General features: G+C 36.2%; 1 protein-coding gene across 1 annotated transcript; it reads right to left on the minus strand.

Annotated features, from left to right (window-relative positions):
* Positions 1-1,238: 1,238 nt before the first annotated feature.
* On the minus strand, positions 1,239-4,032 carry LOC113296662 (protein trichome birefringence-like 34). Its single transcript, XM_026544968.1, has 5 exons — positions 2,952-4,032; positions 2,709-2,880; positions 2,421-2,617; positions 2,144-2,305; positions 1,239-2,062 (listed from the first exon to the last, which is right to left on the minus strand). Exons 1-5 carry the CDS (start codon positions 3,296-3,298, stop codon positions 1,717-1,719), a joined length of 1,224 nt encoding a protein of 407 aa, XP_026400753.1. The 5' UTR covers positions 3,299-4,032; the 3' UTR covers positions 1,239-1,716.
* Positions 4,033-14,678: the final 10,646 nt, after the last annotated feature.

Below are 14,678 nucleotides of genomic sequence, written 5' to 3' on the forward strand. Positions count from 1 at the left end.
CTGCTAAGAAGTGGCAAGATGCATATAATTTTCCAGAGTGCAGTCTTTCTATCCAAGGACATCGTCCAAGTTAACTGGAACTTGATGTTTATGTGGCTGCAAAGGGGGTCTTTGTGCAGGAATTGAAGCTGATTGTGGTAGGTTTGCTGTAGGGCTTGCAAAAGCATATTTTAAGCTATGGGGAATATTGAGGCAGAGTTGTAAGCTATGAAGGAACGATTATAGCTTGCTCAAACTCTCCAAAATTGAAATTGGCCATCCACAATGACTTGAAAAAGGCTGAAGTAGATTTAAATGTCTGGGGAAGCTCTGTTTTATGAAACCCAGACCATGAGTCATTACCAGCTAGTTGGAGGTGAAGATTGGATATTTGAGATCTCTGCATCTTCAAACTATTAGGAAAATCAGGAATCAAAATTTCCTTAGAATCATTCTTAATCTGAGGTTGATTTACCCAAATGGAACAGAAAATTCCCATACCATAAGCACCACCAGTAACAAAACAGAGTGAAAAACCCCAAGCTCTTGAGCAATATCAACAGTCCATCCCATGAAAATATCAGAAATAATACAAAGAGGAGGAACCAAAGGTTCTGAGATGAACTTGTGAAAATGGGGTTTAAGAGAATGTAATGATTCAAGAAGGTTGGTTATGATTGGGTAGGGTAGTACATCAGTGTATTCAGAATTTGGTGGTAGATTATGATCAGAACATGAGAACAGTAAGATTGATGCTGCTGAAGTTGGAAGTAGTGATTTTTGAAGCTTTGGTATGGCGTATTAAGTACGGGATTAGATGACCTTGTGCCATGAATGGAAATAAAACCACATGTTCTTTGCAGCATGAAGACATTGCAATAACACTCTCTATCTAACTCATCCTACACACCCCGTTCAATCATACATGCAAGCAGTACAACAAAAAGCAACATTCATTCAGTGTACCTATTCTATCACCAGCATGAGTGCACAATGACTTCTACAGTAAATAGCGTCGGCAATAACATCTAGTTGGGTCTAACAAATCAGCAGGTACCACAAAAAGCATCAAAAGTATGCTTCTTTTTTTTCAAAAAAGAAAAGCCAAGTAGGTTTTGCAACTTCTTATAATATCTTAGCGGATTTTGGTGGTAATCCGAATATCCAGTACGGCTGCTAAGTGTATGGTTCTGAAATGAAATGGGAGTACGGGATACTACATTATGGCTGCAAACACACATTTGCAACTATTACCTTTGCAGACATCAACGATTGGCAAATACTTAACGGGATCATCACAACCGGCTTCATACATTGCTAAAGTATATTTCGAGCGTGTCTAAAACAATTGGTGGGTTAACTTTGTATATTTTCATCATCTAGTTTTACATTTCTACATGTACAATTGTTTTTGGCTAATAAATATGCACTGCTTACCTGAGCATGTAATTCATGTGCTGAGAGTGGGAACCAGTGACAGAAGGCAACTGTTACCAGCAGAGGACACCCATAAGCATGGAAACTTACTGGAGAATCGGTTCAAATTTACTCACAATGCTAATGGTGGACACAATTCTATCCAGGCCGAGCTCAAAAGTTTCTGTTCTCAACATCACCCAGCTCTCTGATTACCGCAAAGATGGACGTGCACCCTTCAGTCTTCCAAAAGTTCTGGCAAGCTCCAGAGTCCCAAGCAGTTATCGAACCTTTCACAAAGATAGACAGCTTACATACTCATCAGGGCAGTATGTAAGCATAAAGGAGCTCATTCCAAGTATCAGGGACTCCAGGGAGGCACCAATGCATGCAATCAGCATAACTAGCAGGGTTTGCTATTTGTTCTGGAGCTAAAGTATCCCACATTCTTTTGTAAATAGAAGTATGTGCTTCTTTTCTGTATTCTGATAGCTGCGTAATATTCAGTATTTTCACATCAACGCCTCTAACTTTCAATTCATTAACTGTACTCTCCATAGCTTTCAAAATGTCTGGATTTGTCCCTAGACCCCAGTAATGTTCTTGAAATATCGGTTCTGTTTCGTTGTAACAATTTCCCTCTCTGTTCGTTCCCCATTCACCTGCCCTGCAACATTTTGATGATTGAGAGATCATAAATTTGAACTTACAGTTAATTAAGAGTTGAGTAGAGGACTAGCAATGGTACCAGTAATGTGTTGGTGCCATGCTGTTGAAAAACAATTGTGTCCTTGTACGGTTGATATGATTTTCAATCCAATCGGACCATGTTTTCATAGCCATTTCAAAGTTACCCACCATTCCTAAATCTTTGTAAACTCCTTCATTTGGTTTTTCAAAGGATCCATATCTGTTCCCAAACATGATTTTTTTCATTAGCTCAGTGAAGGACATTAGTAGTCCATTTTTGCAAATTGCCCAAGAAATCCAATGCTTTTAGCTAAATGTTGGTTTGTGAAACTTACAAGACTTGCAGCTCTGGTACTCTCCACCAAAGGTAGGAATCAAAGACAAGTATATCAGCATCAGACCAATGAATCGCGTGTTTTTCAATAGCTCCAGCTCTAACTATTCGATGTGGAACTCGATGGAACACCGGATTATCCGAATTTGATTCGAGCATCAATGGTGCCCAGTAAAACTCAATGGTTGCATTGAATTCCTACACATATTTGTTGTCAACCATAGATAAAAAAAAAAATCCACAGTGCATATATATTTTCTTGGTGCAATCTAGTCTTTATAGAACTTACAATGGCTTTAAAGGTGACAAGAGATCCATTGTTGTGTATAGATTTGAGTGTTGATGGAATTACGGATTCCACCATACAAACCATAGAAAAGAACTGATTTGTGTTGATTGAATCTCCAACATAGACCATCCTTTTGCCTCTCAATTTCTCTAGGAATGCTGTGGCATTGAACCTAGCTTAACTCAAAGTTAGTTGAATCAAAGCAAAACATCAAGAAAATTAGTTATAAAGAACTGTAATAACCTTGGTAAGTCACACTGGTTGGGTTGCCATCTCCATTTCTGATAGCTTAAATCCTTTCTTCCAAACTTCTCACAGGCAAACGCATCAAGCAAGAATGAGCACTCCTTCCAAGAATACAAAGGATTTGTCGAATTATCGTAAACCCATTTACCTGAAAAAAGATCACAACTTAACGGCAATGTCGTCTTATTGTAACTCTTCGTCTTGGTTCTTCTCATTGTACTGACACCTTCAAAGAATGGCCGTTTACTTTCGCCAATCTTATAAACAGCAACCACAACAAAAATGGCGACTATAATTGTTGCTAGGCTATGCAAACTTAGCCTGAAAGTTCCAGGCATCATCATTATGATCGTCTTTGATTAGTAGTGTCTTCCACTAGAAAAACTGTTTCTGCATCTCTTTATCTCTCTCACTGTGCTTCTTCTTAGCGACTAGAACTGCTAATAGTACTTTGTCATGTCATGTCTTTAAAAAAAGGTCTTTAAATTATTGTCAGGATTTGAATTCTTGCATGGACAGTAGGTGCAACTTGCAATCATATCCTTTTGTATTCAAGATATTCTTTTTTTTTCTCACCAAAAACATTATTTGAAGGCCCCCTAGTTTTGTGAGGTGAGTGCCCTCCCAGATGGTCCCCTTTGAGCTTCACCAAACTGTCAGTCTTAACTCACTATTAGGCTGTATGCTTCCGTGCACCACTTATTACCTTCCAGTCTTTTCTGGTACCTGAATCAACCCAGCTATAGGACCACTAGGTCCACAACCTCAAACCAGTTTTTTCGCATTGCCAGCCACCTCCACCTGAATTTCTTAAAAGATTGATGCCTGACATGCGTTTTTATGGACTCTGCTTCTCTTGCAGGAATAGTCGGCAACCTGGTGGCCACATATTGGTAGCAAAATTAATAACAATCACTAACCTCATCAAGCAAAATCTTGGGCACTATTTGTTGAGCTGACAATCGAGCTCATTAGCAATCTCTTTAGCACTCAACAGTTTTGAATTTATTAAGGTCTTTATGAACTGACATACACCAGAAAAATGAGAAAATGTCAATGTTGACATACATGATGTGCCGAATTTTACAAGGAATGAAATTTGGGTTATGGATTGTCATCCCCGCCGTATAACAACTGCAACCTCTCCGCGCTCCAAGGATCATCTTCGTCGTAACCCAAGTGACCTTGAGCAGAATCTAGTTTAGCTCTACACAAAGGACATGTGAAATGATATTGATCAATCCACATATCCAGACACTCTTTGTGAAACACATGACAACAATTTGGCAACTCTCTAATTTCATCCATTATTTGCAAGTGTTTTAAGCAAACAGTGCAAGCAACAATTTCATCGTTAGATGACATTGATTTCTCGCGAGACTCACCGAATTTTATTACAGGGAGCTTCTCCTTTAATGGCTCTAACATGTACGTATTAATCCGGTTCCTGTACGTCGGAATCGGGGCTGCCCACGGCCATAATGTTTCCGTGTCTTGAATTTCCGACGTTGGTAAATCCGTTTCTTGAGATTGAATTTCCTCGAACAGTAGTAAAGTCAATAGACAAAAACACTGTTCGATCAGTTGACATGACATTAACATGGTACGATTCAGTATTTGCAGAAAGCATAGAAGTACAACATGTGGAATTTCCTTAACAAAAAAAAAGAACCGGATTGCTTGTATGTGCAGTTCTGGTTTAAACACCATCATTTCTGGCAATGAGAAAGAAGATGATTAAGGGTTGAGAAAAACAAAGAAATTATCGATCATAAAAACGGTATATGAAGTCAATGGCAAAAGGATTATATAGACTATTAATTTATCCACACGACAAGAAAGAAGATTAAAGTAGTCAAATTGAGAAGTTGAATGGGCGTTTCCAATCTTGTTACAAACGTTGCCATTGTATATGATCTAACCCGTCATTCTTAACAATAAGTCCTCCGAGGAGACCCAACTAGTTATTTGATTTCTCCACATTTGGCCGGCACTCTAGTGGAACTACTTTTGCACCAGAAGTTTTCAATCTGTAACTTGCTTTGAGAACGGTGTGGTAACGTTGCAGATCCCACCTGAAGTTCTGTCTCAAAATGATGGATCCCATATGAAAGTCATTTTTAATTAAAAAAGTTGTGGGGAAATTTTGGAGTCCGATAATGATTTTGCGTTGTTACACAGAGATATTGCCGTAACCACTGTGTAAACATGTTTGTTTTTGTGCAAACTCGTCGACAAGGATGCTATTCCCCCAGGATAAAATCATAGGGATAATATAAAACTAGGTGCAGTGAGAGCATTGAGAAGGACATGAACCTAACCTTCATATAACGACTGGCTAACAGTACTTAATGACACCTTCTAAGGGCCATGCACATTATAAAATACTGCAAAAATACAACAAATTATGTATATTTTCTTGCTGGTTTTGATTATGACATTATTGTGTCATTTTGGTTGACAGTTAGACTAGACGTCGTCGGTGTTCGGTGGCATTGGGTCTCTTCGACACACATCATACGTGATCTGTTATCATTTTGCATTGAATATAAGTTCGCAAATTCTATTAAATGTGTCAGTAAAAATGCATGACTATTCTCACAAATCACCTAGAATTGGCAAGCAAGTAAATGGACTAACAAGAATGGGAATATACCTTTATTTCTTATCAAAAAATTGTTACTTTAATTGCTAAGAAAATTAAGAAATAGCATAACGTATATATAGGTCCAATGCCGATGGACAGGTTATAATCATACTTGGTATTTATTTTTGATCGGCTATTCTTTCTTTAGATTAATATGAATACAGTATTTCAAAAATCATCGTGTGCGATAAAATGTCGATTAACTATTTTAATCAGTGCCGGCATCTTTGAGACTTGTGGCAACCACGTCTATACTCGTTTGCGAGCATCGGAGGTTTCCTGGGGCAATCGGGACCTTCGCATTGAGTAAATCGTGGGAGATTAATATACTTCTTCGCAGGGGCTTCTTCAGCAGCTTCAGCGACATTGCTGTTAAGCACGACGAAGCTAATCATCAATGATAAGATCAAGTATTTGCAGAAGAACCCCATTGTACTAATCTCTTTGTTTCTCGAAAACTTGGAACTCTATATGTTTATGAGTTGTATTAGGATGGGATTCTTAATTTGTGGACGTTTATCCCACCATATATAATGACGGCGTTGAAAGCTAATTCATTCACTTATTTAGTAAATTTTGGTTGTGGAGTTGGTAAAACTTTTTGCGGTGTGAAAAAGCAATGTTAATTTGGAAGGCCAATGAACGTTCGTTTAACTATTGGCTGTTATTTACGAATTGTCAATGAATGAGCTATTACAAATTCAAAGATTTTTAGAAAAACTGATGCACCACTCGGTTACATTCCTTATAAGGTACCAATTTGTTTGAGATGTATCATCACGGTGGTGAAGACTGTTTTGTCTTATTTGGATTTTGGTACACCGAGAAAAAAAGGGTGAATAACTTGTGCGGTCCTAACGATTTTGGTTTCTCTGGTTACATTTTTACTTAGAATAATCACAAAAAAGATAATGATATTATAGAACAGATACTTGACAGGACTTTAGGACCCCGTGAATCACTAGCTCCTATTTATAGTATTAAACATCTTGGACCCCTTGATTCTGATCACGTGCTATAGTTCTTTAACACTTATAATACTTGGAATGACAGGCTTATCCCGTTTAAGTATTTTGGCGACTGGTTAAAACATGAGGAGTGCAGGCCTTTAATCCAGGCTTGTTGGGAAAAAGAGATCAGGGGCTCTCATGCTCATACAATGACTAAGAAACTAATGATGGGTTTAGATGTAGAATTTTAAATGTGGAATTCATAGGTTTAGGGGATTTGGTAGAATTACGTTGCCTTCTGTATGTTTGGTTGCTCGAATCCTTGGAATCGCGTTTCCTACGGGATCCAGTTTTCCAGCAAATCCTTCATGTGGAGTCCGACCCCTCCCCCTAAGATTTGTTGGGAAACTTATCAAGAGATTTATGAACCCACTTTTTTTTAACTCTAAATCCCATATATATGTAGTTTTAAGATTTGAAGGTAACGCCAAACAGTACAAGGACTTTAATACAAGAAAACTCTATAAATCCTAGGAATTTATATTGAGTTACCAAACACATAAGGAATTTACATGATTCCCAGAATTTATAATCCCATGGGATTAGAAATTCCTGGAAATCGTGAATTCTGCAAACAAACCCACCATAACTTTTGTCAAACATATCCTTAGAGGTTGGAACCAATATTCTTTTGAAAACATAAGAACAAATATAGAAGGGATTAATTACTTCTGTCAAACATACCCTTAGAGGTTGGAATAAATACTCTTTTGGAAACATAAGAACAAATATAGAAAAGAATAAAGTCGACCTAAAGAAAACAAATAGTAGAAATAACTATCCTAATAAAAACAGGGATATTGCGAACCTTAGAAACAAACTTACATAATGGTACAATATACAAGAATTTTTTTGGAAGGATAAAAGTAGGGATCAAAATATTCTCTTAGGAGACAGAAACACTAGATACTTTCATAATAGGGATAACAGAGGTTTAGAAGAAACAAGATAGATACCTTAAAAGACAAAAATGATGTTTGGATTAATAGTAAACCTGAAATTATCTCTTGTACTACTAAACATTTTCATGAGATAACTACTATTGTAAATCCCTGTTTGGACCAAAACATGATTGATAGGATTCTTATTAGTATTTTTTCTGCTGATAAGGACATGTTATGCACTACACCATCTATGACTGAAATAAAACAAACTCTTTTCTCTATGGAACCTGACAAAAGTCCGGGCCAGATGGATTCCCGCCTATACCCTTTCAACAGAATTGGGAAACCATGGGCGCTGATTTAACTAAAATGATCCAGGTATTTTTTTTTGAAACATGTTATATATCGAAAGAAATGAATGTCTCATTCATTTCTCTCATCCTTAAACTTTGAACCTAATCACTCCAGATGAATGTAGACCCATAGACTTAGCTAACACAACTTACAAAATTATCTCTAAACTAATGGAAAATAGAATGAACGGTCTTCTTAGAAAAATCATATCCTAATTTCAGTCTGCCTTCATTCCTGGAAGGCAAATATATGAAATATCGTTATTGCCCATAAGTTAATTCATAAAATGAGAAAGAATAAAAGTAAAAAGAAAGGCTTGATGGGTCTAAAAATAGAAATGTCGAAAGCTTTCGACACAATGGAATGGGATTTCCTAATTTGAATAATGTTAAGAATGGGCTTCAATGAAAATGGTGTAATCTTGTTCACCAATGTATCTCTACTACTATTCTGGATATTCTTATAAATGGTTCCCCTACTAACTTCTTTAAACCAACCAAGGGTTTAAGACAGGGGGATCCCATATCTTCATACCTATTTCTTTTTTGCATGAAGGCGCTTTCGAGAACTCTAATGCACGTTGAAGACCAAGGCCAAATAAAAGGAATAAAAATTGCCAACAATGCACCTTCCATTAGTCACTTGATGTTTGCCGATGACTGTATTATATTTTGTGATGCTGATGATCCTACTAGCAACAATCTGTTTAAACTGTTTAAGGATTTTGGGGAGGCCTCTGGTGAGTTAATCGATCTGACCAAGTATGGGGTCTTCTTTAGTCCTAAAATTGATCATACAGTTAGGAATAATGTGAAGCAAATTCTAGGGGTTAATGAAATACCTATAAATGATAAATATATAGGATCCCCGTTGTTTACTTATACTCCGAAAATAAAATGTTTTGAACCGCTAGTAGAAAAAATGAAAAAGTTATTGATAGGATGGAAAGGTTAGTTACTAAATCCCAGGGGTACGACTGTAATGATTCGAAAAGTTTGTTCTTCTACTTGTGTTTACCAAATGAACTGTTTTAAAATACCTCTTAAGACTTGCAATGATATTACAAAATTGCAAAGAAATTATTGGTGGGGAAATGATGGAAATGGTTTGAACGAGAAAAGTAAAAAAGGTATCTGTCTTATAACTTGGAATATCGCATGTAAATCCTTAGAGGAGGGAGGTTTAGGCTTTCAGAACATGAATTTTTTTAACTTAACTATGTTGGCCAAGATATGATGGAGATTGCATGAAAGTCCTTACTCTTTAATGGCACAAACTCTTAAAGCTCAGTATTACCCTGTGTACGATATTCTTCATATAAATACAGTTCCAAACCAAAGTGACAGTTGGATATGGAAAGATATATTACTAGGAATAGCTTACTTACAGAAATATTGTGTTTGGAAATTGGGAAATGGAGAAAATATATTGATATTTGGGATGATCATTGGATCCCAGATGTAAAGCCAACTGAAAATAAACCTTTAACATGGAATGTAGGTATAACTAAAGTCAGTTATTTGATCACAACAAAAAAAACTTGTGATATAGCAAAATTAACCGGTTGTTTCGATAGAGTTACTGTTGACAAGATAAGGAAGATACAAATTCCTAACAATGGTGTAACAGATCCCCCTCACTGGACTCTAAGCAACACATGTATTTTCACTGTTAAATCTTTATACAAGAAGATTAATAGTACATCAGTGGACAATGGTGAAACTAACATGCAACGGAACAAAATATGGGAAATGAAAATTACTCCTTCTATAAAAACCTTTATCTGGAAGGCATCACACTTTATTCTTCCAAATAGTGTGAGAGTTGCTTCCATAGTACCATCAATAGATGTTTGCTACAAACTCTCAATAAGGAGCATGAATCTCTTACTCATTTATTTATGAAATGTAATTTTACCAGACAAGTATGGATGCATATTAACTTTGATAGAGATAATGTAATGCAAAGAGCTAACACTTTTCATGAATGGTTAAATGGCTGGTTTATTAAAAAATATAGAGAAAATAACGAAATGGAATTAAAAGTTTTCTGTAGCATTGTAACATGGCATGTTTGGAAGGCAAGATGTAATACGTTGTTTAAAAAAAAAACTCAAAATAGTGCTGAAACAACAAGAAAGATAGTTAAATTCATAGATAGTTTTATGTGGGTTAACATAAAAGACTATAATGTCTTGCAAATTTTGTACTACAATCCACTAAATAACGATTCTTTGATTATTACTAGCAGCCAACCACATGACACTTCAGGATACATGGAAATACGGATAAATGTAGCTTTATCCAGGCATGATCATATCACCATTTCTGGAGTTGGGCTAACAATGACTGATTTTGAAGGTATAACCATTGAAGCTAGGGGTAGTTGGACAAAATGTACTATCAGAGAACAATTAGAAGTGGCAGGAGCTGAGGAGGATTTCAAATGGGCAATTGAAATGAGTGGTTACCATATCATCTTCCAAAGCGATTCGCAGCCACTCTCACGTTACTCATAAAAATGTATGCTAAAGCTAGAAAAAAAAGATTCCAACAAAGCTCTAACTTTGGAAACAACTCGCACTTTGATATAAATTTTAAAGCTATGGCCTTTGTTTTAACAAGTAGATATGACATTATTTGGGCAACAAATTTGTCAGTTTTTTGTGATAGATTATAAATTCATAATAACTGGAGAGATGAAAGTTTGATATCCATAATGATCTATTTAGATACACAAAACTGGAATGTACTAGCTACAAACACTAGCGACTTCAACCGAAGGCGTTTAATGTCATTGTATGTTTGAGGTTTGTCCCTCTTTTATGAAAATAATATAACGACTGGCTAACAGTAATGACACCTTCTAAGGGCCGTGTAGGATCAGAATCTCGCAACAATTATGTCTCAGCGAAATTATCAATGGTACAACACAATAGCGTCGCAGAACAATTTCAGAAACGACGTCAGCAAGGATCATGAGAAAGATATGATAGTCCTGCGAAAATATGAGAGCTTGCGAAATTAACATTTGTAAGGTTGCGAGAATGTCGCAAACCATATCCGAAAATAAAGGACAGATTAGCTGTCATCCACTATGTATTTCCTTATAAATAGTCATTCGAGTTGTAAAGGGGGGGGGGGGAAATCTTTTTGAGTAAGAAACAAGTAAATAGGAGAGAGAAAGTTCAGAGCAGAGATCATTCTTGACTTCTTTATCTTTCTTGTAAGAACATTCAAAAATTAATCAATAAACTTAAGAGTGTAAACCTAAAAATGAGTTGATCAACAATGAAATCATATGAGGGGTGTAGTGTAGGATTTCCTGCAACTACATAATGGTGCTAGAAACAGGGAGGAGTTGAAGATTATTTTGGAAAAAGCTAAAGATTGATATTGAGATTTTTGAAAATTTAAAGTGATTGATTAAGAATTTTTCATAATTTCTTGCAATACTGTTAACATTAAAGAAATGGCTAGAAGAAGAAATACATCCGAACAACCAACTACTATTAGAAGAAGCAAAAGAATTGTTGGAAGAGAAAGAAGTGAAATGGGAGAATCTACTAGAATGAGAAATAATAGAGAAAATCTAATTCAATCGCCAATTCAACAAACACTAGTTCAAGAGAGGAATACAGATTATGACAGAGTGAGGGTACATACTTGGCGATCAAATTCAGCAGAAGAAATATAATAAGAGCAACAAAATAGAAATTATAGACAGGAAGAGAGAAATCAAGAATTAGATGAAGGAATAATTCATGGAGATGAGGAAATTGGAGCGTTAGAAACATTGAGGCGAAGAATACATGAAGAAAGAAGAGCTGGGGCAGAAGAACGTGCGAATTTAACAAGGCAAAATCACGAATTAAGGATGGAGAATATAAGACTGCAGAATAGAAGATCGAGAAGTATCACATAATCATATTCAAGATCGACTAGAAGAGAAATGAGGTGAAATTCACCCACAATCAATGCTGGAAATAATATTCAAGAAGAAACATCAAATCCTAATAAAGAATATCGTGAAAATAGAGAAAGAACTGATAATCGTTACATTCCACAAAATGAAACTTTTGATGATGGGCATATTGGAGGAAATCAAGAGAACGGGCAAAATCAGAGACAAAATAACCAGGATGGCGAAGGAAATCAGGAGGAAGGAAGAAGAATTTTACATGTGAGGGAAACTCACAGAAATCAACAGACAATTGAAGAAGAAATTGAAAGACATAATGCTGAACAAGCACGTTTAATCTGCGAACATGAAAGATTGAGAGCGGAAATGGAAGAACAAGAGCTTCAGGAGACAATTCGCTAGAACAATCATGACAATCGAGAAAGAAGGCGTATACAAAACCGGAATAACGATAATCTCAATGAAGAGTATGATAGAGTAAAGATAATGGTTGAAAGACAGAGAATTGAATTGATAAGAAATGAACAAAATTATGGAGGGGAAAATGAACGACATCATCATTTGCGAATTCAAGATAGAGATGAGGAAGAGAATCGCAGAAGAAGACGAGATGAGGATAATGAAGAAGAGATACAAAATTTCGCAAGAGAAGATAGACGTGAACGCAGAAGAAGAGAAGCAAAATTAAAGAGACCAATGGGTCAAGATTCATGTGTAAATAAACAAATCTTGAAAGAATTAGAAGAAATGAGAGGAATGCTAAATAACAAAGGAGAAGTAGGTAGAAGACAATTGGATGAAGCAATAGAAGAAGCTGCGAAAACTCCATTTACAATGAAGTACAATTAAGAGGAATACCACCGAAATGCAATTTGCCCGCACTAACCAGCATTTTCGATGGAACAACTTGTGCAATTCAGCACATTAAAGCTTATGTGAGGTGCATGTTACAATGGGAGAATCATGATGCGGTATTGTGCAAATATTTCACATCCATCTTAACAGGAGAAGCGTTAAAATGGTTTGATGGTTTACCAAAGAATACAATAACCTCCTTCAATCGTTTACAGACCACATTCTTGGGAGCATATATAAGTAATAATTCCTCACGACCTGGTATAGAAGATGTGTTTGGATTAAAACAAAGGATTGGCGAAAGTTTGAAACACTTGACTAAAAGATAGAGAACTATGTGTAGCGAACTGGCTGGCCATGTAAATGAGTGATATCTCATATTATCATTTATCAATGCTATGTTTGCAACAAACCTGTTGTATGTCCAAATTTTCAGAGTCAAGAATACGATTACAATGACTGAATTGCGAGAACTTCAAGAAGAATACATTGCTTTAGAGGAAAGACAAAATGAAATGGAATCGAACACCAGCTCACAAACGGAAAATGCAAGCTTATTACCCAAGCTAATAAACACAGTGGCGAATACTTCGCAAGTACAACAAGAAAAGGTGACAGGTAACAATCAGCAGAAGTTGGTAGCTATGGTGAGCCGAGATCAAGAAGAGTATGAAATAGAAAGAAATTTCTACAATCGTGGAGGAAATAATAAGATTCAAAGACTCGATCAACCGCAAGAAACTTATGGAGATCAAAGACCAAACTTTAATAGAGGACAAGGAGGGCACAAGGTAATATGGGAATAAATCAAGATGCCACCTCTAAATTCAAGTGTGGAGAAGATATGGGAAGCTATAATTTTGATGGAGAATATACCAACACCATGGAATATGGGAACGGAACCACCCCCAAACCATAGAAGTCATGAATTTTGTTCTTATCATCATTTTCATGGACATACTACAAATGATTGCAGAAATGTAAAGAGAATTATTTTGAGAATGATAGATCAAGGAAAAATAAACGACTTTCTGGTAGGGAATCCGCAATCTCAACCATTACCACCACCGCCAGAACATCACAAAGTGAATACGATGAAAAAGAAAGAAACATTCTTCATATAAGTTGGTGCAAAAGCAAAAAATCTATTCTGTCACTCTATCGTACATTCATATAAGACAAATGAAGTTTTTCATGATAATTTTTAAAGTAGAGTGTTCGCAAGAGATAATAATGGAAGAGAAATTATGAATATTGCGAAAATCTCGCGACTAGAGGAATGGCAAAAACAGATCATTTCTTTTACCGCAGAATAAATTCTCGAAGGAGAAGAGGTGCATGACAATCCATTGGTAATAAAATTAGAAATTAATCCAAAACCGAAAGAAGATGAGGATGATGAAGCTGAAGATTCATGGGTAATCAATAGAATTCTAGTCGATACTGGAAGCTCTGTGAACATCTTATTTTATCATACTTATAAAACCATGGGTGGAAGAGATGATGATCTTATACCATCAACATATAAGATATATGGTTTTAATGGTACTGCTAACAAGCCTAAAGGGGAGGTTACCATGCGAATTCCATTGAAGGGAATATCTTTTGAAATCTCATTCTGTGTCGTTGATGTAGAATCACCCTACAATGCATTAATTGGTCGACCTTGGCTACATGGGATTCTAGGTGTAGCTTCAACTTTCCACCAATGCATCAAATTACCTCACCCTAATGGTGTAGGAATCATAAAAGGAGATTGGGTTGAAGGAAAGAGATGTTATGAAACTGAGATAGAATCTTGCGAAGGAAGAGCAAACAAGAAGGAAAACTGGCGACACAAAATCAAAGACGTACAAAGAAGTGAGAGGTTGATGGTGGATACAATCGAAAAGAAAGGAGAAGAGATGTTGCGAAATTAATGCTAGCCCAGAATAAAAAGGATGAACATACCATTACCAAGGAAGCATTAGCAGAAAATAATAAAGAAGCATAGGATGGCAAAGGTAATAAAAACAAGAAATGTATGAATGATTAAGTTGTTGCGATAATCTCG

The sequence above is a fragment of the Papaver somniferum genome, chromosome 7 (genome assembly GCF_003573695.1).
Source record: "Papaver somniferum cultivar HN1 chromosome 7, ASM357369v1, whole genome shotgun sequence".
Classification (NCBI taxonomy): Eukaryota; Viridiplantae; Streptophyta; class Magnoliopsida; order Ranunculales; family Papaveraceae; genus Papaver; species Papaver somniferum.